Below are 22,240 nucleotides of genomic sequence, written 5' to 3'. Positions count from 1 at the left end.
ATTGTGGGCGAGTCATTTAACTTCTCTGGGCCTCAAGCTTGCTTATCTGTAAAATGGGGGTTCAATACCTGTTTTCTCGCCTACTTAGACTGTGAGCCCACGTGGTACAGGGACTGTGTCTGACCTAGCTATCTTTTATCTACCCCAGGACTTCGTTCAATGCTTGGCACATAGTAAGTGCTTAAAAAATGCCACTATCATTATTGTTAGTCGTAGTATTGTAATAATAATAATAATAATAATTTTGGTATTTCAGCACTGTACTAAGCACTTGTATTTATAACAATACAAAGAAAAATCCCAACGTTATTAAAGCTATTACAGACCGACTTTACTGTTAATGTTCAGATATATGTGTTTGAAAATGTCCATTAACATTAAATATTCATCTATTTCATAGTAAATCTATTAGCACAACATAGATTGCCTGAGGAATGCTATTGAAATGTTTGATCAGTTAATCAATGGGATTTATTGAGCACTTACTGTTTGCAGAGCACTGTATTAAGCATTTGGGAAAGTACAGTACAACAGAGTTGGTAGACACATTCCCTGCCCACAACCAGTTTATAGTCTAGAGGATCGTTTAAAGACCTGAAGTGTTCAAACTTCAGGAGAGCAGCGTGGTCTGCTAGATAGAGCATGGGCCCAGAAGTCAGAAGGACCTGGATTCTAATCCCTGCTCTGCCACTTGTCTGCTGTGTGACCATGGGCAAGTCACCTTACTTCTCTGTGCCTCAGTTATCTCATCCATAAAATGGGCATTAAGACCATGAGCCCCATGAGGGACATGGACTGTGTCCAACCTGATTATCTTGTATCTACCCCAGAACTTAATACAGTTCCTGGCACATAGTAAGCCATTAAAAAATACCTTGAAAAGCACACTAAAATAACTATTGAAGATTAATTGTAAATCAAGCCTGGAAAATACCTTAAAAAAAAGTGAAAAAGAAATCTTGTGTGTCTAATAGAGTTGGAATTAAACCTGGGAGCTAATCAGCTTTGTTTCCTTTAGGAAAACACAGTAAAATTATGGTCCTTTTTACAGAAACAGACAACGGGGTATATTCTCCAAGCACTCTCCTGAAATACTGAATTTCTTTGCCAAATTGCCATCTACACTTTAAATCTTTTCATAGGAGGCGTCAAACATAACGCTTCCAAGTGTAATTGCTCAGCCTTGTGTCTCATGAAGCATTTCCAGAAATGGATAAGTTCCACTCGAGTCAGTGGCGAGCACCAGTGTTATGCGTAGCATCGTGCTTATTCAGTTTCTTGCTAATGTAGCAAGATGAACCTCTCACCCTCCCTTTAGCCTCCTTTGGCCTTGTTAAATGTTGAATATATATATATATATAAATGTGGCCCCAAACCTGTTTTTAAAGGCCGCCAAGAAATTCAAGTAGTCATGGTATAATGATTGTAGGGTGCTGCAGAAATTTTTGGAGTCTCTGCTGATTCCTTAATTACTTTCCCGTTTTTGAATTTCTTTATGATGACTAGGTATACAACGATGCGCATATCCTGGAGAAAATGCTCAAAGATAAAAGAAAAGAGCTGGGGCCTCTACCTGACGATGATGAAATGGTCTCCCCCAAACTCAAGCTAAGTAAGACCGCCTTGTGTATCCTCATTTAGATGAGCGCCTTGTGATGCGAAATCCAGAGAGGGATGCTGTTTGAGTTTCTCGTTGTGCTGATCGGATGATAGCACTTCTTAGGTTAAGACGAATAACATGGTTCTGTATATCAGTATTTCTGCGGTACTTGCTCTGTGGTGAGTGTGATGAGAGGAAATATTGCGCTGTCAAGATAGTGAGAAAATTGTTACTCAGTAAATGCAACCAAAGTACTACTTTTCGAATGTTCAGTCACTGTTGTATTTTCTAAATGGATCAAGCAACTTTTTAGTGTAGCATTTTGTAACTTGGAGCTGAAAACTCAGGTAAAGAAACTCTTTAAGCAAATGGAATTTTGTATTGTCCTATTGCATATTCTGGAAGCCTGTTTTTATTAAAGTTCATTCATTCATTCAGTTAGTCGTATTTATTGAGTGCTTACTGTGTGCAGAGCACTGTACTAAGCGCTTGGAAAGTACAAGTCGGCAACATATAGAGACAGTCCGTACCCAACAATGGGCTCACAGTCTAGAAGGGGGAGACAGACAATGAAACAGAACATGTAGACAGGTGTCAAAACTGTCAGAATAAATAGAATTATAGCTATATGCACATCAGAGCCGGGTTAAAATGTAAATGGTCAAATCCTTTGACACCTCCCACCACACACACACCAAATTTTGCCTTACCCTAGATCTTTGCCACCCTAATCAGTCAGTCAGTAGTATTCACTAAGCACTTATCGTGTGCAAATCACTGTAAAAGAACTTGGGAGATAATAATTGAATGAGTAGACATGATCCCTGCCCTCAAATCAAGTGTTTTATAATCTGAAGGGGGAGATAGACATTATAATAAATTCCAGGTAGGGAGAAGCAGTGGAGTATAAGGATATGCACTGAGGTACTGTGGGAATAGCAAAGTGCTTGGAGGGTACAGATTTAAGTGTGTAGGTTGGGCAATGAAGGGAGGGAAAATAGGGTGGGGAGATGATAGATTAGTCAGGAAAGCCTTCCTGGAAGAGATATGATTTCAAGTAGGACTTTGAAGATGGGAGAGAGTGGCCATCTGTTGAATATGAAGGAGGAGGGAGCTCCAGACAGGAGGGTGGGTTGTGAGCAAGGGGTTATTACCTGCAGGAGACAATATAGAGGCACTGTGAGTAGATTGATGTTAAAAGAGCAAAGTTAATTGTAGTGGGAGAAAAGCGAGGATAGGTAAGGGGGAAAGAGCTTATTGACTGCCTTAAATTAATTGTAGTATTTGTTAAGCATTTATTATGTGCCAGGCACTGTACTAAGCACTGGAGTGGACACAAGCAAATTGAGTCCTAATTTCCATTTTACAGTTGAGGTAACTGAGGTACAGAGAAGTTTCGGGGGTGGGGGGGTGTTTCATTTTTGGGTTTTTTGGTTGTTGTTGGTTTTTGTTTTTAAGGATAATGATATGAAAAAGTAGAGTGAGGTATGGACCGGAGAGGCTGGAGGCAGGGAAGTCAGCGAGAAGGCTGATGCAGTTGTCAGGACAGGATATGACAAGTGGTCGGACCAGTTTGGTAGTAGTTTGGGGCTGGAGGGGAAGGCACGGATTTTAGAGATGTGAAGATAGAGCAGACAGGATTTGGTGACTGACTGAATATGTGGATTGAAGGCGAGAGAGGAGTCGAGAATAATGCCGAGGAGCATGGCGGTGGTGTAAATAGTGATGGGAAAGTATGTGCAAGGACAGAGCTTGGGTGGGAAGATGAGGATTTCAGGGTTGGACATGTTGATCTGGAGGTGTCAGTGGGACATCCAAGTAGAGATGCAGGAGGAAATACAAGACTGCAGAAAAAGAAAGAGATCAGGGCTGGAGAGGGAGATTGGGGAGGAAGCCATGGGGAGCAGGTGAGTTCTCCAAGGGAGTGGGTGTAGATGGACAATAAAAGAGGATCCAGATCTGAGCTTTTTTTTTTTTAATGGTATTTGTTAAGCACTTAATACGTGGCAGGCACTCTACTAAGCCCTGGGTATCTACAAGATCGTCAGTTTGGACACAATCCCTGTCCCACATGGGGCTCACAGTTTAAGTTGGAAGAAGGATAATTTAATTCCCGATATACAGGCGGGAGAAGTTAAGTACAGAGAAGTTAAGTGACTTGCCCGGTGCCACATAGCAGATAAAGCCAGGATTAGAACCCAGGTCTGTTTCCCAGGCCCATGTGCTTTCCAGTAGGCCATGCTGCTTTCCCATAGTTTGGGGGTGAGAGGCAGAGGAGAAGCCAGTGAAAGAGCCCCTCGACGGAATGGTCAGGTTTATGATCTTAAGGGAATAGGAGGAGAGAGTTTAACTTGCTGTAAAAACTCTGGGGCAACTCATTCTGCACTTCTAAGATCCTAGCCTGTTTTTCTGGACAGGTAACTGAATATCTATCAATCAATCCATGACATTTATTGAGCACCCTTGGAGTGTTAGGCACTGTACTAAGCACTTAGAAGAGTACCAGTAGCAAGATCCAGTTTAGTCCTGTCCTCCCTGACTCTGTGTGACTTCAGACCAAACTACAATACAACCGACACACTCTTTTCACCACTACAAACACAGTGGAACTGCAGGGAGCAGGACCGTGACCTTTATACTTATGGTGGCGGTTCAGGAGTCCCATATTAGGCAGCAATGGTGCTTTTTATTTTTCTGAAGCGCTTTCACATCAGCGATCCCATTTTATTAATCCTCAGAGGTGGGTGTTGTTATCATCCCCAATTTACAAGTGAGGAAGCTGAGGCTTAGGGAAGTTGTGACTTGCCTAATGTTACCCTCAACAGACCTTTGGCCTGGCAATCACTGTGCAAATTTGACTGCCCAGAGAAGTTCTTCAAGATTTTACAGCTGCTTTATAATGGCAATGTCTAGTTGAGTCCAAGTTGAAGGTGACCGGTTTGGACTATTTCATCTATGCTCTGATGGCAGATAGGCAAGAAGACGCACAGGTGATTATGACTGCCTCACAGAGTCAGCACAGCACTTTGGAGTGACAGTAAACCAGAGGAAAGCGGGTTTTGAACCACTCTGCACCCGGAAGCCCCTACACAAAACCCGAACTATTCGTTGGCAACACAGAGTTTAGTGGTGTCGCCAAATCCTCTCCATCATCATCATCAATCGTATTTATTGAGCGCTTACTATGTGCAGAGCACTGTACTAAGCGCTTGGGAAGTACAAATTGGCAACACATAGAGACAGTCCCTACCCAACAGTGGGCTCTCCACTGGCCAGTACGTTAATCCCGCAATGCACTGATAGACAAAGAAGGTGAAAACCCAATCAAGAAAATCAGCATTACCTTTGGGAAACAATAATTCCTCAAGCATCACAGTTGCCAGCTTTCCTTTTTGAGTGTGGTCTGAGAGCGGCGGGGAGACGAAAGGATGGCAGGACTTTTGGCAGAGGAGTAAGTGAGATGAGTCTTGGAGCGGCCTGCAGAGGTCAAACTGCTAGTAGATCAGAAAGGTGTTAATTTTGGGTGCTTTTTCAGCCTCACTGAAGCTATTAGTTCTTTGCAGTTCTACTCAGAAGCTCTCGTGTTTAAAGGCAATCCAGAGCAAACAAAATCTGTGGGAGTGAAAATACTAGCTCCCCTCCGTTAGACTGTAGGCTCCCCTAGGGTAGGGTTCGCCAGTTTACTTCTGTTGTCGGTTACCCGTGCTCTTAGGGTGCAAAGTGGTGATCTGAAAGGGGGAGCACACACAAGCAGGGTGGGAAGAACAAATTAAGGGGCAGTGAAAAACAGTTTCAAACAGTGTGGCATCGAAAAGCCAGGAGACAGCTGCAGCCAACGGGCCTGCCTGAGCTGCAGAAATCTGGAGTGAGGTTGCTCTGCTTGAGCAGAAGCATTGACGGGCTTGGGAGACTAACGCGGAGTTGTGAAACAACATGGCCCCGGAAAGGACCCGGGCTTGGGAATCAGAGGACCTGGCTTTCCATCCTGGCTACACCACTTGCCTACTATATATAACCTGGGGCAAGCCACTTCCCTGCTCTGTGCCTCAGTTTTGTCCTCTATCGGATAGGGACTCGATACCTGTTCTCCTTCCCTCTTAGACTCTGAGCTCCATGTAAGACAGGAACTGGGTCCATTCTGATTATCTGGTGTCTCGTCAGTGCAGTGCTCGGCACATAGTAAGTGCTTAACAAATACCAGTTATTATTAGCCTCCATCTGTGAAGAACTTGGTAAATAACTATGCATAACAAAATATTGAATTAGGAACATTTGAATCAGGGAATTGAAGTCCTGAGAGTGTGTACTGTGACTCCCGCCCCCCTAATAGCCAGAATACATCTGTGGGCTATCAGCGGCCAAAATCATTGAACTAGCCGATGCTGCCTCCGTTAGATTTATCCTAAGTATATTGAGACGTCCTAAAGTGTAGAGAAGCAGAGTGGCTTAGTGGATGGATGGAGCACCGTGCTGGAAGTCAGAAGGTCATGGATTCTAATGTGGCTCCGCCATTTGTCTGCTGTGTGACCTTGGGCAAGTCACTTAACTACTCTGTGCCTCAGTTAACCTCATCTGGAAAATGGCGATTGAGACTGTGAGCGCCACATGGAACAGGGACATCCAACACGATTTGCTTGTATCCTCCCCAGTGCTTAGTACAGTTCCTGGAACATAATATGGGTTAGTACAGTTCCTGGAACATAATATGGAACATAACATAATTTATTTTACTTGTACATATCTATTCTATTTATTTTATTTTGTTAGTATGTTTGGTTTTGTTCTCTGTCTCCCCCTTCTAGACTGTGAGCCCACTGTTGGGTAGGGACTGTCTCTATATGTTGCCAATTTGTACTTCCCAAGCGCTTAGTACAGTGCTCTGCACATAGTAAGCGCTCAATAAATACGATTGATGATGATGATGAATAAGGATTTAACAAATGCCATCATTATCATTATTATTATTACTGAGCGCTGTGGTAGATACCAGGTCATTGGTTTGGACACGGTCCATGTCCCACATAGGGCTCACAGCACTTAGTACAGTGCTCTGCACACAGTAAGCACTCAATAAATACGATTGAATTAATGAATGAACCCCCGTTTTACAGATGAGATTACTGAGGCCCAGGGAAGTGAAATAACTTGCCCAAGGTCACACAGCAGCCAAGTGGCGGAGTTGGGATTAGAACCCAGGTCCTTCCGACTCCCAAGCCCGAGGTCGCTCGGTCAGTCAGTGGTATTTATGGAGTGCTTAATGTGGTCAGAGCTTGGGAGAGTACACGGCAACAGAGTTGCTACCCACTAGGCCATGCTGCCTTTTCTTTTAATAGAGGGACAGTAGATTCCATTTTAACCACCAAGGGCTCTGGACACTCCCGACACTGCGGGAACCCAGCGGGGGAGAGTGGGTAAAAGCTGGGATCCACCCGACTGGAATTTCCGAACTACTGGGGGACCAGGGAGGGGGTGTTTGAAGGTCAGAGCCGTCTCCCTCCTTCCTGAACCGTGGCAGCCAAGCCTTCCTTCCCAACCTAGAGACCATTCAGAAGGCTGAGGCAGTTTGTCACCGAAAACCATTTGTTTGGCATGGCGAGGTGTCCAAAGAGCGGCCCCCTCTAAACGCTTTTTCCTCACACATATCTTCAACGTGGATATTTTGGATTTGTTGCCTTTCAACTTGCTTGAATTGTGGTGTCCGTTCTATTGTTGCTCTTTGCGTCTGTAGTCCCCCACACTGCGAGTCCCTTGTGGGTCAGGGAGCATGTCTAATCATCATCATCGTCAATCGTATTTATTGAGCGCTTACTGTGTGCAGAGCACTGTACTAAGCGCTTGGGAAGTACAAATTGGCAACATATAGAGACAGTCCCTACCCAACAGTGGGCTCACAGTCTGAAAGGGGGAGACAGAGAACAAAACCAAACATACTAACAAAATGATCATTGGAACAGGGCTTAATAATTGAGGTATTTGTTCAAGTGCTTACTATGTGCAAGCACTGTACTGAACTCTGAGGTAGAAACAATCATCATCATCATCATCATCATCATCAATCGTATTTATTGAGCGCTTACTGTGTGCAGAGCACTGTACTAAGCGCTTGGGAAGTACAAATTGGCAACATATAGAGACAGTCCCTACCCAACAGTGGGCTCACAGTCTAAAAGGGGGAGACAGAGAACAAAACCAAACATACTAACAAAATGATAATTGGAACAGGGCTTAATAATTGAGGTATTTGTTCAAGTGCTTACTATGTGCAAGCACTGTACTGAACTCTGAGGTAGAAACAATAAAATGAGATCAGGCACAGTCCCTGTCTCAAGTGGGGTTCCCAGTCTAAGGTGGGGAGAGAGCACAGGTACTTAATCCCCATTTTACAGATGAGGAAGCTGAGGCACAGAGAAGTTAAGTCATTTGCCCAAGGTCACTCAACAGATAATCAGAACCTAGGCACTTGACTTGCAATCCAATGCTCTTTTCAGGCCACTCTGATTTTCCTATAGTAAGTCCTTAACAAGGTGTAATAATAATAGTAGTAATCACTCCTCCTGAGCTCCATGGCAGCATATCGTCCCTCGCAAAATCATCTAGATAGATCGTCCCCTCAGTAGCATTCATTGAGTGCCTACTGTGTGCAGAGTGTTGTGCTAAGTGCTTGAGAGAGTCTGCCCTCACGGAGCTTAGGATCTTTACAATATGACAGATACTCAAATAATTCAGCCAGGTCCCTGTCAGGAATCTTAGGCGCTGTCATAATTAAATTTACCTCCCCATGATCAGTGTACTCGAACCTTGTATCGGCTAGGGTTTACTCGTGCTTCTGGACCCTGTTGTATCATATGCTCCCTAACGCTTAGTACAGTGCCCTGCACATAGTAAGCACTCAATAAATAGCACCGATTGATTGACTGGCCTGTAAATCAGGGTGGATTGGGCCAAAGAAAAGGGTTTTCTGTGATGGGATGGCATACTGTCCTAATCCTCCTCGACCTCTCAGCTGCCTTTGACACTGTGGACCACCCCCTTCTCCTCAACACGCTATCTGACCTTGGCTTCACAGACTCCGTCCTCTCCTGGTTCTCCTCTTATCTCTCCGGTCGTTCATTCTCAGTCTCTTTTCCAGGCTCCTCCTCCCCCTCCCATCCCCTTACTGTGAGGGTTCCCCAAGGTTCAGTGCTTGGTCCCCTTCTGTTCTTGATCTACACGCACTCCCTTGGTGACCTCATTCGCTCCCACGGCTTCAACTATCATCTCTACGCCGATGACACCCAGATCTACATCTCTGCCCCTGCTCTCTCCCCCTCTGTCCAGGCTCGCATTTCCTCCTGCCTTCAGGACATCTCCATCTGGATGTCTGCCCGCCACCTAAAGCTCAACATGTCGAAGACTGAACTCCTTGTCTTCCCTCCCAAACTTTGCCCTCTCCCTGACTTTCCCATCTCTGTTGATGGCACTACCATCCTTCCCGTCTCACAAGCCCACAACCTTGGTGTCATCCTCGACTCCGCTCTCTCATTCACCCCTCACATCCAAGCTGTCACCAAAACCTGCCGGTCTCAGCTCCGCAACATTGCCAAGATCCGCCCTTTCCTCTCCATCCCAACCGCTACCCTGCTCATTCAAGCTCTCATCCTATCCCGTCTGGACTACTGTATCAGCCTTCTCTCTGATCTCCCATCCTCGTGTCTCTCTCCACTTCAATCCATACTTCATGCTGCTGCCCGGATTATCTTTGTCCAGAAACGCTCTGGGCATATTACTCCCCTCCTCAAAAATCTCCAGTGGCTACCTATCAATCTGCACATCAGGCAGAAACTCCTCACCCTCGGCTTCAAGGCTCTCCATCACCTCGCCCCCTCCTACCTCAACTCCCTTTTCTCCTTCTACAGCCCACCCCGCACCCTCCGCTCCTCTGCTGCTCATCTCCTCACCGTACCTCGTTCTCGCCTGTCCCGCCATCGACCCCCGGCCCACGTCATCCCCCGGGCCTGGAATGCCCTCCCTCTGCCCATCCGCCAAGCTAGCTCTCTTCCTCCCTCCAAGGCCCTGCTGAGAGCTCACCTCCTCCAAGAGGCCTTCCCAGACTGAGCCCCTTCCTTCCTCTCCCCCTCGTCCCCCTCTCCATCCCCCCCAACTTACCTCCTTCCCTTCCCCACAGCACCTGTATATATGTATATATGTTTGTACATATTTATTACTCTATTTATTCATTTATTTATTTTACTTGTACATATCTATTCTATTTATTTTATTTTGTTAGTATGTTTGGTTTTGTTCTCTGTCTCCCCCTTTTAGACTGTGAGCCCACTGTTGGGTAGGGGCTGTCTCTATATGTTGCCAATTTGTACTTCCCAAGTGCTTAGTACAGTGCTCTGCACATAGTAAGCGCTCAATAAATACGATTGATTGATTGATTGATTCTCCCCCTTGCCCTTCTTGTAGTTCTCCAAGGACCTGGTGGGTCCCAGAGTAGTAGCAGGTCTAATTAAGCGTGGCCACACACCATCCAAAAATGAAGTCAGGTCTCTTGCTGACTCCTGTCAGATGTTAGGTCAATGACAAATCTGCCAAATCCTAAAATCTGGTGGAAAGCCTTGATGCAGAAAAAGCCAATAAAACCTTTCTATAATGAACTCGGTTTTCATACTGCAAAGAAGCCTTCTGTCAGTTCCCACAGTCCACTTTGTAATGTACTTTTAAGATTACCATGTAAAGAACTCCCATGCCCCAAAGCTTCAACTCTTCACACACACACCGCCTCACCCCACCAGCCCTCCAGGTTGACTAAAGTTCTTTTGTCTGTTAGCTCCATGAGGGCAGGGACTGTGTCTACTAGCTCTATTGTAGTGTACTCTCCCAAGCGTTTAGTACAGAGCTCTGCACACAGAAAGCTCTCAATAAATACCGTCGATCGAATGATTGCAACTCCCTCCTTTTCCCTTCCTATCCCGCCTATCACACCTCTCCCCCTGTTGCAAGCCCTTTTGAAATCGCATCTCCTCCAGGAAGCCTTCCCCGATTAATTTGTTATAACCCCACCTTATATCCCCCCCACTGCAACTTAAGTCCTCCTTTACCACCTAAGTCCTTCAGTAGTCACAACCCTTCAGGCCCCACCACCCCCTTGTATGCGCAATTAGAACAGTGCTCGGGACATAGTAAGCGCTTAACAAATACCATCATCAATATAGCTCATAAACGCTATTACTTCCTCTAATCTGCCTGTCATCCCTAGGTCAAAAAAAAAATCTCCGGTTTAACCCTTTAAAATGTGTTTCTTTAGGTCGGAAGAGTGGTATTTCCCCTAAAAAGTCCAAATACATGACTCCAATGCAGCAAAAACTAAATGAAGTGTACGAGGCAGTAAAGAACTACACGGATAAACGAGGTCGTCGACTAAGTGCCATATTTCTGAGACTTCCTTCTAGATCTGAGCTGCCTGACTATTATTTGACCATCAAAAAGCCAGTCGATATGGAAAAGATAAGAAGTCATATGATGGCCAACAAATACCAAGACATAGACTCCATGGTCGAAGACTTTGTAATGATGTTCAACAATGCGTGTACCTACAATGAGCCCGAATCTCTGATTTATAAAGATGCCTTAGTCCTACACAAGGTTTTGCTGGAAACTCGAAGAGACATTGAAGGAGACGAGGACTCTCACGTCCCTAATGTAACCCTGCTGATCCAGGAACTTATCCATAATCTTTTTGTGTCGGTAATGAGCCATCAAGATGATGAAGGGAGGTGCTACAGCGACTCCTTAGCTGAAATTCCTGCTGTCGATCCCAATTTTCCCAACAAACCACCTCTTACCTTTGACATAATTCGGAAGAACGTCGAGAATAATCGCTACAGGAGACTAGACTTGTTTCAGGAGCAGATGTTTGAAGTCCTGGAGAGAGCCAGAAGAATGAACCGGTAAGTAAGACTCGTGTACTTCTGGAGGATGGGTGGGTCGCGTAGTGGATAGAGCATGGGCCCGAGAGTCAGAAAGTCATGAGTTCTAATCCCGGCTCCACCACTGGTCCGCTGCGTGACCTTGGGCAAGTCCCTTCACTTCTCTTGGCCTCAGTTACCTCATCTGCAAAATGGAGATTGAGACTCTGAACCCCACTTGGGACAGGGACTGTATCCAACCCGATTTGCTTGTAGCCACCCCAGTGCTTAGTACAGTGCCTGGCACATAGTAAGTGCTTAACAAATACCATAATTATTATTATTATTAATTATTATTACCTGAGTGAGTGAAGGGAGCCTGGCTTTAGTATCCGGGAGGACGGTGTGCAACTAAGTTGGAGTGTTCTCTGAAATACAGCCAAGGCAAACTTGAGTCTTCTTGACAGCGGGGGCTTTCTGAGGCAGGGGTGGCAGAGAGAAATTCAGAGAAAAGCTCACATCCTGTCAAAAGGATGACAGGAAGGAGAAGGAAATCAAAATGTGAGAGTAGAAGAGAAGGGTTTATTTTATTTCTATAATGATGAATGAGTCTCCGGACAGACAAGTCTCGATCCTGAGACAGAGCATGTTTCTATAACCTAGCCATTACAGAAGAGGACTTTTTAGAGTCACCAAATGCTATCTACATAAATAAAGCACAGAAACCTATCCCCCCTCTTTTTCCAGCCCCTTTTCTCCCCATCTCTACCTCCTCCTGTGTCTGACTTCTGGCTCCCCCGATCCCATTTCCTTCCCATCCATCAATTTTGCATTTACGTCTTTTGTCCCCCAGCCTGTCAGGAGCCAATCAATCAATCAGTGGTATTCATTGATCATTTACTGTGTGCAGAACACTGTACTGAGCGCTTGGGAGGGTACAGTGCAACAGAGTTGTTAGACACAGTCCCTGCCCATAACTGGTTTACAGTCTAGAGGCTATAAAGAAAATAAAGAACATGAAAAAAAAACAATGCCAGACACGTAAACAACTTGCAGATATTTGTAATTAAAATACTTTTGTTTTAATAAAAGCGTATTTCGTGTTGGGAGTCTCATGTTCCCAATTTTTTATGCTTTCATTATGGTGGTGTCTTTGCAAGTTTCCAGACTAAGCTGATCATTCACCCTTTGAGCCTCCCAAGCTCACTTTCGACTTTCCTGCCTCTGGCCCCTTCAATCAGTGGTGTTTATTAAGCACTTACTGTGTGCAGACCCCTTGTTTTCTCCACCTCCCCCACCCCTCACGGCCTGGAGCTCCCTTCCCTTTGACGTCCATCAGGCCACGGCTCTCCCCATCTTCAAAGACCTAATAGGCTGCTTCCTCCAGGAAGCCTTCTGTGATTAATTTCCAGTACCTTCAATCTGTCACTTGTTTTAGCGGTGCACCGACCTTTAGCACTTATGTGTAGTTCTACCTGCCTTAGTACAAATGTATCTGCTCCCATCCTCATCACTCTTGTATAAATCAGTATTTAGACGGATATTTTTTGCGTGTACCTATCTTCTCCATTGGACTGGGGCTGTGTCTTTTGCTTGTATTGTACTCTCCCAAGCACTCTAGTAGGGCTATGATTGTGCTTCTTATTTCTGTTGTTCGCACTCTCCCGAGCATTTTGTACAGTGCTGTGGAAGGACCACTGATTAACTCAAAATATAACTTTAGGGGAATTAGGGTTTGGTATAGAATTCATCGGAGAGGGGGTGGGTGGGGGGCGAGCGGGGGAAACTATTTTGGGAGCTCTCTCTCTTTGGTTCCAGAGTTCTCAAAGCAGTTTTCAAATGTTAAGCCAGGTGGGAGCATGCCTTTAGACACCCAAACAAAATATGTGAAAACTGAGTTTCAGTCCTTTCACTATGAAGCTTGGGTTTGAAAATTGAAACTGAGGCTTGCTGATTTTATGCTCCAAGCAGAGGCCCATGGTCTTGTATCTGAGCATAAAAGCTGAGTGGTATAGTGCTTAGTACAGCGCAATACACCTAGTGGATACTAAATCAATACTAATACTAGTACTACTACAAGAATACTAAATTCTAAAGCATCTGAAAAGCACATAAGCAGGCATGATGTGGTTATAAGATGCTTACAGTCTAATTCTGATTTCTGTATTTAGTTGGCAACTTGGAAAAACAGGGTGATAAAGGTGAGGACGTGGAAGTGGAAACTTTGACCTGATTCTGGCGGTTAGGCTTCATGAAAAAGGACCCTCGAGAGGATCCAGTTTGGAGCTCTGTTTAATTCACTGCAAGCATGTGGCTAGTTTGAAGTCGAAAAAAGGGGCTGGGAAAGAGCAAGTAGTGTTGAATGGCCAACATTGATTTTTCTTTGTCATTGCAGGACCGATTCGGAAATATATGAAGATGCGGTGGAACTCCAGCAGTTCTTTATTAAAATTCGAGATGAACTCTGCAAGAACGGAGAGATCCTTCTCTCCCCAGCACTCAGTTACACAACGAAACATCTTCATAATGATGTGGAGAAAGAGAAAAAGGAAAAATTACCGAAAGAAATAGAGGAAGATAAACTGAAACGGGAGGAGGAAAAGCGAGGTAATTTTGTTTTAATGATAACAATAATAAAAATAATGGTGGTATTTAAACGCTTACTATGTGCTAAGCACTGTACTGAGTCCTGGGTAGATACAAGATCATCAGGTCCCACGTGGGGCTTCCCAGTCTAAGTAGGAGGGAGAACGGGTATTGAATTCCAGTTTTGCAGATGAGGGAACTGAAGCACAGAGAAGTGAAGTGACTTGCCCAAGGCCACACAGCAGACAAGTGGCAAAGTCCAGGATTAGAACCCAGGTCTTCTGACTCCCGGGCCCATGCTCTTTCCACTAGGCCACGCTTCTTGATTTCGCAAGACAGAGAAATCAAACGCTGCCCCTCAGTTGGTCTCATCATTAGACCAGCGATGATAGGAATAGAAAATGAAACATCTGGTACCCATGCAGATTAGGCATATAAGGAGCCAAGAGTAGCAAACATAATTGAAATCCACAGGAAATTAACTTTAGCCATTAGTTTTAGCCCCCTCATCATCAAGTCTGTTATTTGAGCTATTAACAAGTAACAAAAGTGATTTGGGCTTTGCCTCCTCTCCCTTCCTCACCGCTGGTGGAGTTGCTAATGAGCAGTGAAAGTGCCAAAAGGTGAGGGATTTAGCTAATCCACTCAATAATTGAGTTTGTAGCATCCTAAAATGTTGGGCTGCAACTCACTGGGCCTCCTGTGTCCTTATCGCTCTTCCTCCTGAACTTTGAACTCCCTAATCCCTTTCACAGATGACAGACCATGAGCTCACTGTGGGCAGGTCACATCTCTACAGACTCTATTGTATCGTACTCTTCCAAGTGCTTAGTACAGCGCTCTACACACATAAGCAGCTTGTTACGGGCAGGGAATGTGTCTGCTAATTCTCTTGTACTCTCCCAAGTGCTTAGTGCAGTATTCTGCACATAATGCAGCGTGGCTCAGTGGAAAGACCACGGGCTTTGGAGTCAGAGGTCATGGGTTCAAACCCCGGCTCCGCCACTTGTCAGCTGTGTGACTTGGGCACGTCGCTTAGCTTCTCTGTGCCTCAGTTACCTCATCTGTAAAATGGGGATTAAGACTGTGAGTCCCATGTGGGACAACCGGATCACCTTGTATCCTCCCCAGCACTTAGAACAGTGCTTTGCACATAGTAAGCGCTTAATAAATGCCATCATTATTATTATCTTCTAGACTGTGAGCCCGCTGTTGGGTAGGGACCGTCTCTATATGTTGCCAACTTGTACTTCCCAAGCGCTTAGTACAGTGCTCTGCACACAGTAAGCACTCAATAAATATGATTAAATGAATGAATAAGCACTCAAATACCATTGATGATGCTCTCCCTAACCTCAGAGCCCTTCGGAAATCACATCTCTTCCAGGAGACCTTCCCTGATAATAATAATAATAATAATAATAATAATGGCATTTATTAAGTGCTTATGTGCAAAGCACTGTTCTAAGCACTGGGGAGATTACAAGGTGATCAGGTTGTCCCATGGGGGGCTCACAGTCTTCATCCCCATTTTACAGATGAGGTAACTGAGGCACAGAGAAGTTAAGTGACTTGATCAAAGTCACACAGCTGGCAGTTGGCAGAGCCGGGATTTGAACCCCTGACCTCCGACTCCAAAGCCCGGGCTCTTTCCACTGAGCCACACTGCTTCCCCTGATTCATCTCTCATCTCTTTCCCTTCAGGCCCCTCCCCACAAAATGCCGGCTAAGTCACTTGTCTGCTGCGTGACCTTGGGCAAGTCACTTCACTTCTGGGCCTCAGTTACCTCATCCATAAAATGAGAATTAAGACTGTGAGCTTTATGTGGGGCAGGGACTGTGTCCAACCTGATTAACTTGTATCTACCCCAGTGCCTTAGTACAGTACCTGGTACATAGTATGCGCTTGACTAATACCATTTTTTTATATATATTAAAAAAAAGACAAGGTTGTGAACCTAGTTCTGGAACATAGTCAATCTCTTAGCATCAAGGCTATGCTCACCTTAACGCAACCACACTGGATGGAGTATGTAAGGAGAATGAGCGACAGCAAGCTACTCATACAGCTGCCGAATGGCGAGCTGAAATTGGGAAACCCAAAGCCAGGAGGGCTGAGGAGGCGTTTTAAGGACACAGTAAAACCAAGCCTCAGACAATGCTGTAGTAATCATGTCTCCCCCTCTCCGTGCCGAAATTAGAAGCCGAGAAAAGTGAAGAGACTTCTGGAGGAGCGGGTCTATCGGGACTGCAGCGCACATACAGCCAGGACTGCAGTTTTAAGAATAGCATGTACCACGTTGGGGACTACGTCTACGTGGAACCCGCGGAGGCCAACCTGCAACCTCACATAGTCTGTATCGAGAGACTCTGGGAAGATTCGACCGGTAAGTCCGTTGGAGACGCCTGACGGGTACTATGTGCGATGCTCCCTTTTCTTTCCAGGGAGGAAGTCCCTTGTAGGTGAATTTGGAGAGGAGCCCTGCAAGCTTGGGCCGCCAAGATGGCAGCGGCTACCAAGGCAGCCAGCCGCCTGCTAGGGTGTGAGAAGCAGTACGGCCTAGTGGATGGAGCATGGGCCTGGGAGTAAGAAGGACCTGGGTTCTAATCCCGGTTCCACCTTTCGGCTGCGCGACCTTGGGCAAGTCACTTCACTTCTCTGGGCCTCAGTTCCCTCATCTGTAAAATGGGGATTACGACTGTGAGTCCCATGAGGGACATGGACCTTGTCCAACCTGATTAGCTTGTATTTACCCCAGCGCTTAGTACAGTGCCTGGCACAGAGTAAGAGCTTAACAAATACCGTTTAAAAAAACCCCAAACCGTAGATATCGGGCTTGTAACACAGCAAATTAAAAGGCAGTGTACATTTCAAAATGTATATGACGGTTCTTCTGCTTATTTGTAGGTGAAAAATGGTTGTATGGATGCTGGTTTTATCGACCAAATGAAACATTCCACCTTGCTACACGAAAATTTCTGGAAAAAGAAGTTTTTAAGAGTGACTATTACAATAAGGTTCCAGTTAGCAAAATTCTAGGCAAATGTGTGGTCATGTTTGTTAAGGTGAGCGACTAATTCTCAAAAAGTTGGCTCTTTACAAGAAAACTGAGTCTCTAAATCTCAAGAAAGTATTAACTTCATTGTCTTAGTGATTGCTGGCTGAGAGTACTTTTCTAATATTAATGGCATTTGAGCACTTACTGTTTGCAGAGCATTGTACTAAGTGCATGGGGGAGTATAAAACAACAGAGTTGGTAGGTACGATCCCTGCCCACAAGGAGCTGACAGACACAAAATTAATTATGGATATGTACATAAGTGCCCTGGGACTGAGAGTGGGGTGAATATCAAGTCCTTAAAGAATGCAGATCCAAGTACATAGGTGATGCAGAAGTGGGGTGGGGGGGAGATGGGGAAATGAGGGCTTAGTTGGGCAAGGTGTCTTGAAGGAGCTGTGATTTTAATAAGTCTTTGAAGGTGGGGAGAATCATCATCTGTCATATGTGAAGGGGAGGGAGTTCCATTTCAGAGGAAGGATGTGGGCAAGGAATTGGCAGTGAGAATAGACGTAAGAGGAGCAAAGTGTTCGCACTGGATTGTAGTAGGAAATCAGTGAGGTAAAATGCCGGCGGGGAAAAGAGGGGAGCCGATAATAAAGAGTTTCAGTTTGATGCGAGGGTGGATGGGTGACCCCTGGAGATTCTTGAGTGGGGAGATGTGGACTGAACCGGATTTTTAGAATAACAATCCGGCCATCAGAGTGAAGTATAGACTGGAGTGGGAAGAGACAGGAATAAGGGAGGTCAGTGAAGAGGCTGATACAGGGGTCAGAGTGGGCTATGATAACTGCTTGGATCAGAGCAGTCGCAGTATGGAGAGGAAGGGACGTGTTTTACCAATGTTGTGAAGGTAAAACCGACGGGATTTGATGACAGATTGAATATGTGGGTTGAATGAGAGAGATGACTCGAGGATAATGCCAAGGTTACGGGCTTGTGAGACAGGGAGGATAATGGTGTTGTCTGAAGCGATGGGGGAGGACCAGGTCTTGGGGTGGGAAAATGAGGAATTCTGTTTCAGATGCATTATGTTTGAGGTGTCAGCGGGATATTCAAGTAGGAATGTCCTGAAGGCAGGAGGAAATACCAGACAGCAGAGAAGGAGAAAATTCAGGGCTGGAGAGGTAGATTTGAAAATCATCCACTTAGAGATGGTAGTTGAAGAATAGAAAGGGACCCCAAATTGAGCCATGAGGGACTCCCATTATTAGAGGGTGGGAAGCAAAGGAGGAGACTGCAAAAGAGACAGACCTAGAAGGAGTGGCCAGAGAGACTGGAGGAGAACCAGTAGAGGACAGTGTCAGTGAAACCAAGGTTAGAAAATGTTTCCAGGAGAAAGGGGTGGCCCACAGTGTCGAAGTTAGCTGAGAGCTCAAGGAGAATTAGGGTGCATTGATTCATTCAGTCGTATTTATCAGGACGAGGGAGTTGATAGGGATGGAAAAATAATGTTGCTAGGTAGAGGAGGAGGCAGAGTTAAAGCAGGCAAGGATGAATTTGAGGATCAGCCTGATATGAGGATTTCCTGCCGGCAGCACTCTGCAGCTCATTTACAGGAGCAAAGGAAGCGGACTGTGGAGGTGATCCAGAGCTGTGGGGTAGTGGAGGGATGGGAAAGGAGGGCGTTGAGTTTAGCGGAGAGGGCGGTTTCGAGGTCATCAGATCCAAGTGCATGGGCGATGCAAGAGGGAGTAGGGGAAATGAGGACTTGGTCAAAGAAGGTCTCTTGCACGAGGTGTGATTTTAATAAGGCTTTGGAGGTGGAGAGGGTGGGGGACTATCACAGGTGAAAGGGTGAGGGGGCGTTCCAGGTCAGTAGGAGGATTAGGGCAAGGGGATGGAGGCGAGATAGGAAAGATCAGAGTACAGTGATTAGGTTGATGATAGAAGAGTGAAGTGTGCAGTCTGGGTTGTAGTAGGAGATCAGAAAGGTAAAAGCGTATGGGTGGGGATGTTGCGGGGGTGAGCTGATTGAGTGCTTTAAAAGCTCTTGGTAAGGCATTTAATGCAGAGGTAGATAGGCAACCCCTGGAGATTCTTGAGGAGTGGGGAGATGGACTGATTTTTTTTTTTTAGAAACTCACATTAAAGGAGGAGGACATAGGAATGTTATATTTGCTATCTGCCCTCCCCTCTGCATCACCTATGCATTTGGCTGTGTACCCCTTTAGCACTTTGATACTCACCCCAGCCCCCCAGTACGCATATAAATATTCTGATTCTCTATTTTCCTTATCCCTAATCTATTTTAATATCTGTCTCCATAGACTCTGAACTCCTCGTGGGTAGGGATCACGTCTGCCAATTCTGTCATATTGTACCTTCCCAAGCGCTTGGTACAATGCTCTGCACACAGTAAGCGCTCAGTATGTACTGCTGGTTGATTTGTTTATAGTTATAAACTTTAAAAAAAGTTTTAATATTAAATAAACTTTTCAAGAACAAGTACAAAATCGAGTGCCTTGTTCATAGGAAACTTAAGCTAATTTTTATTCCTTTAAGAAGTCACATGTACAACCTCCGGCCAAATCTTTCTGCCGTTGGAAGACTGGCCAAAAAATGAGTCTAATCTTGTTGTTTTGTGTTTTTTTCCCCGTGAAACAGGAATACTTTAAGTTGTGCCCAGAAACCTTCAGAGATGAAGATGTTTATGTCTGTGAGTCACGATATTCTGCCAAAACAAAATCCTTTAAAAAGATTAAGCTGTGGACTATGCCCATCAGCTCAGTTCGATTTGTGCCCCGGGAAGTGCCCCTGCCAGTGGTTCGGGTTGCCTCGGTGTTTGCAAATGCAGACAAGGTGGACGATGAGAAGCACAATGAAATCTCCGAGGACAATAAAATGGGAGACACTTTGCTTAACCTGGAAAAGGTACGTGGGAGATGAGACATTAACAGTTTATCAAAATTCATACCATTAATATTTTGCCATTTGCGACACCAATAAAAATAGGGAAATGACTTTTAAAAAATGTTTTTTAAAAAACAGATTTACAGAATGTCTTTTGAAATAGGAGGGGCTGGGCGGCTACAGGTCTCAATGAACAATAGATTGGACCACCCCTTTCTCTTTGAAACGTTAGCTAAGCTTGGCTTCACTGTCACCGCCGTCTCCTGGTTCTCCTGTCTCTTTGGCCACTCATTCTCCGTCAGTTTCTCAGGCTCCTCACAGCGTGGGGGGGCCCTCAAGGCTCTGAGTCCCCTTCTATTTTCCATCTATACCCACTGCCTTGTAGAGCTCATTCACTCCCATGGCTTCAACTACCATTTCTAGGCAGATCAATCTCAAATCTACCTCTCCAGCCCTGACCTTTCTCCTCTGCAGTCTCAGATTTATTTCCCCCTGCCTGCAGGACATCTCTGCTTGGATTTCCTACTGACAACTTAAGCTAAACATGTCCAAACCCACCTCCTCGTCTTTCCACTCGAACCCTGCCCTCCCCTTGTCTTTCCCAGTACTTATAGATAACACCACTGTCCTCCCTTATCTCACAAACCCGTAACCTTGATGCTGTCCTCGACTCGTCTCTCTCATACAGTGCCTGAGTACTTCAGCATAACTTCAGTTTAAGGGTGTGCTAGTGTTTACGGAAGCCACATGGCTTACAGGAAGGAGCCTGGGAGTCAGAGGACCTGAGTTCTAATCCCCACTCTGCCACTTATCTGCTCTGTGGCCACGGGCAAGTCACTTAACTTCTCTGGGCCTCAGTTCCCCCATCTGTGAAATGGGGATTCAGTACCTGTTCTCCTTCCTTATCCTGACCGAAAAGGTGCAGAGTCTGCATCATGATATTGCAGAACAAGTTGGCATATGAGCAACCAGTGATGAGAGACCTAAGTTGAAGAGCTGCAGAAGCTGTACAAACTGCCACCCTACAGGGGCTTTAACTGTAGAGAATGTCCACTGACTCATGCCCTACCACGCCCTCATTTTTTGATGAGGAATGGTGCAGAAATGGTAGAATCCCTCAGTGTTCTTCTGCAAATAATAATAATAATGATGGTATTTAAGTGCCAAGCACTGTTCTAAGTACTAGGGTAGATACAAGGTAATCAGATTAATCCCCACAGTCTTAACCCCCATTTTACAGATGAGGAAACCGAAGCACAGAGAAGTGAAGTGGCTTACCCAAGGTCACACAGCAGACAAGTAGTGGAGCCAGGATTAAAGCCCACATCCTCTGACCCCCAAATTCCTGCTCTGTCCTCTAAGCCACACGCTGCTTCTCAAATGCAGCCATGAAGCAGAAATCTCCCTCCGTGTGCACATTGTAGAAAGAACTGTTGGCCATACATCCTTGCTCATGGAGAAAATTCACTGTTTGTAGCTTTGCCTCTGACCCCGAAGGGCAACTGAAACGATTTGTCACCCACAAAATTTTCTCAAGTTGGATAGTACGTTTAGCATATTTGAAGCTGGTGTCAAACAGAAAAGTAATCTCAATTGTGGCTCTTTGATGTCAAAGACAGCTTTTGTTAAAAAAAGGTTGCAACTGCCACTTGAATGAGACTCTCCAAGGAAAGAAAGTTTTAGACAAATATTAAATGGCTTATGTATGCAGAACTCAAGATGTGCAATGCTATTATTGGGTAAGACCCATGATCCATCCAGCCCAGGAACCATGTCATGGTTACTTTTCTTCTCATCTCTCCTCGTGGTTAGGTGCGGACTCCTTGAATTTCATAAAGAATGAACTTAATTCCTGGTTGATAACTCATCTATGCTGAGGACTCTCAAATCTACATCCTTAACCAAAGCCCAAAGCCTCTTTTCTTCTCTTCAATCTCACATTTCCTCCGGCCTCTGACACCTCATTCATACATTCATTAAATTGTATTTATTGAGTGCTTACTGTGTACAGAGCACTGTACTAAGTACAATCAACAGACACATTCCCTGCCCACAACGATCTTATAGTCTAGCACTTACAGTCTAGATACCTCCACCTGGGGGTCCTGCTGGCACCTCAAACTCAATATGTATTAAACTGAACTCCTCATTTTCCCTTCCAAATCCTCTCCTCCACCTCTCTCTTTCCAGTAGACCACACCACTATCTCCGTCAGCGTCTCAAGCCCAAAACCTCAACTCCTCCCTCTCTTT

At 45.2% G+C, this 22,240-nt stretch overlaps 1 protein-coding gene across 8 annotated transcripts in view; it reads left to right on the top strand.

The window, feature by feature from the left end:
• The window catches only part of PBRM1 (polybromo 1), a 110,508-nt gene that overhangs the window by 66,148 nt on the left and 22,120 nt on the right, over nucleotides 1-22,240 (top strand). For all 8 annotated transcript variants that reach the window (XM_038772069.1, XM_038772074.1, XM_038772071.1 and 5 more), the window contains 6 exons: nucleotides 1,507-1,612; nucleotides 10,890-11,532; nucleotides 13,886-14,097; nucleotides 16,278-16,463; nucleotides 16,985-17,142; nucleotides 19,743-20,009. In XM_038772069.1, the coding sequence (XP_038627997.1) occupies nucleotides 1,507-1,612; nucleotides 10,890-11,532; nucleotides 13,886-14,097; nucleotides 16,278-16,463; nucleotides 16,985-17,142; nucleotides 19,743-20,009 (1,572 nt within the window). The remainder of the gene's footprint in view (nucleotides 1-1,506; nucleotides 1,613-10,889; nucleotides 11,533-13,885; nucleotides 14,098-16,277; nucleotides 16,464-16,984; nucleotides 17,143-19,742; nucleotides 20,010-22,240) is intronic.

This window comes from Tachyglossus aculeatus, chromosome X1 (assembly GCF_015852505.1).
Source record: "Tachyglossus aculeatus isolate mTacAcu1 chromosome X1, mTacAcu1.pri, whole genome shotgun sequence".
NCBI lineage: Eukaryota > Metazoa > Chordata > Mammalia > Monotremata > Tachyglossidae > Tachyglossus > Tachyglossus aculeatus.
The sequence above is the reverse complement of the archived record's forward strand: the minus strand, read 5'-3'. Positions and strand labels throughout refer to the sequence as shown.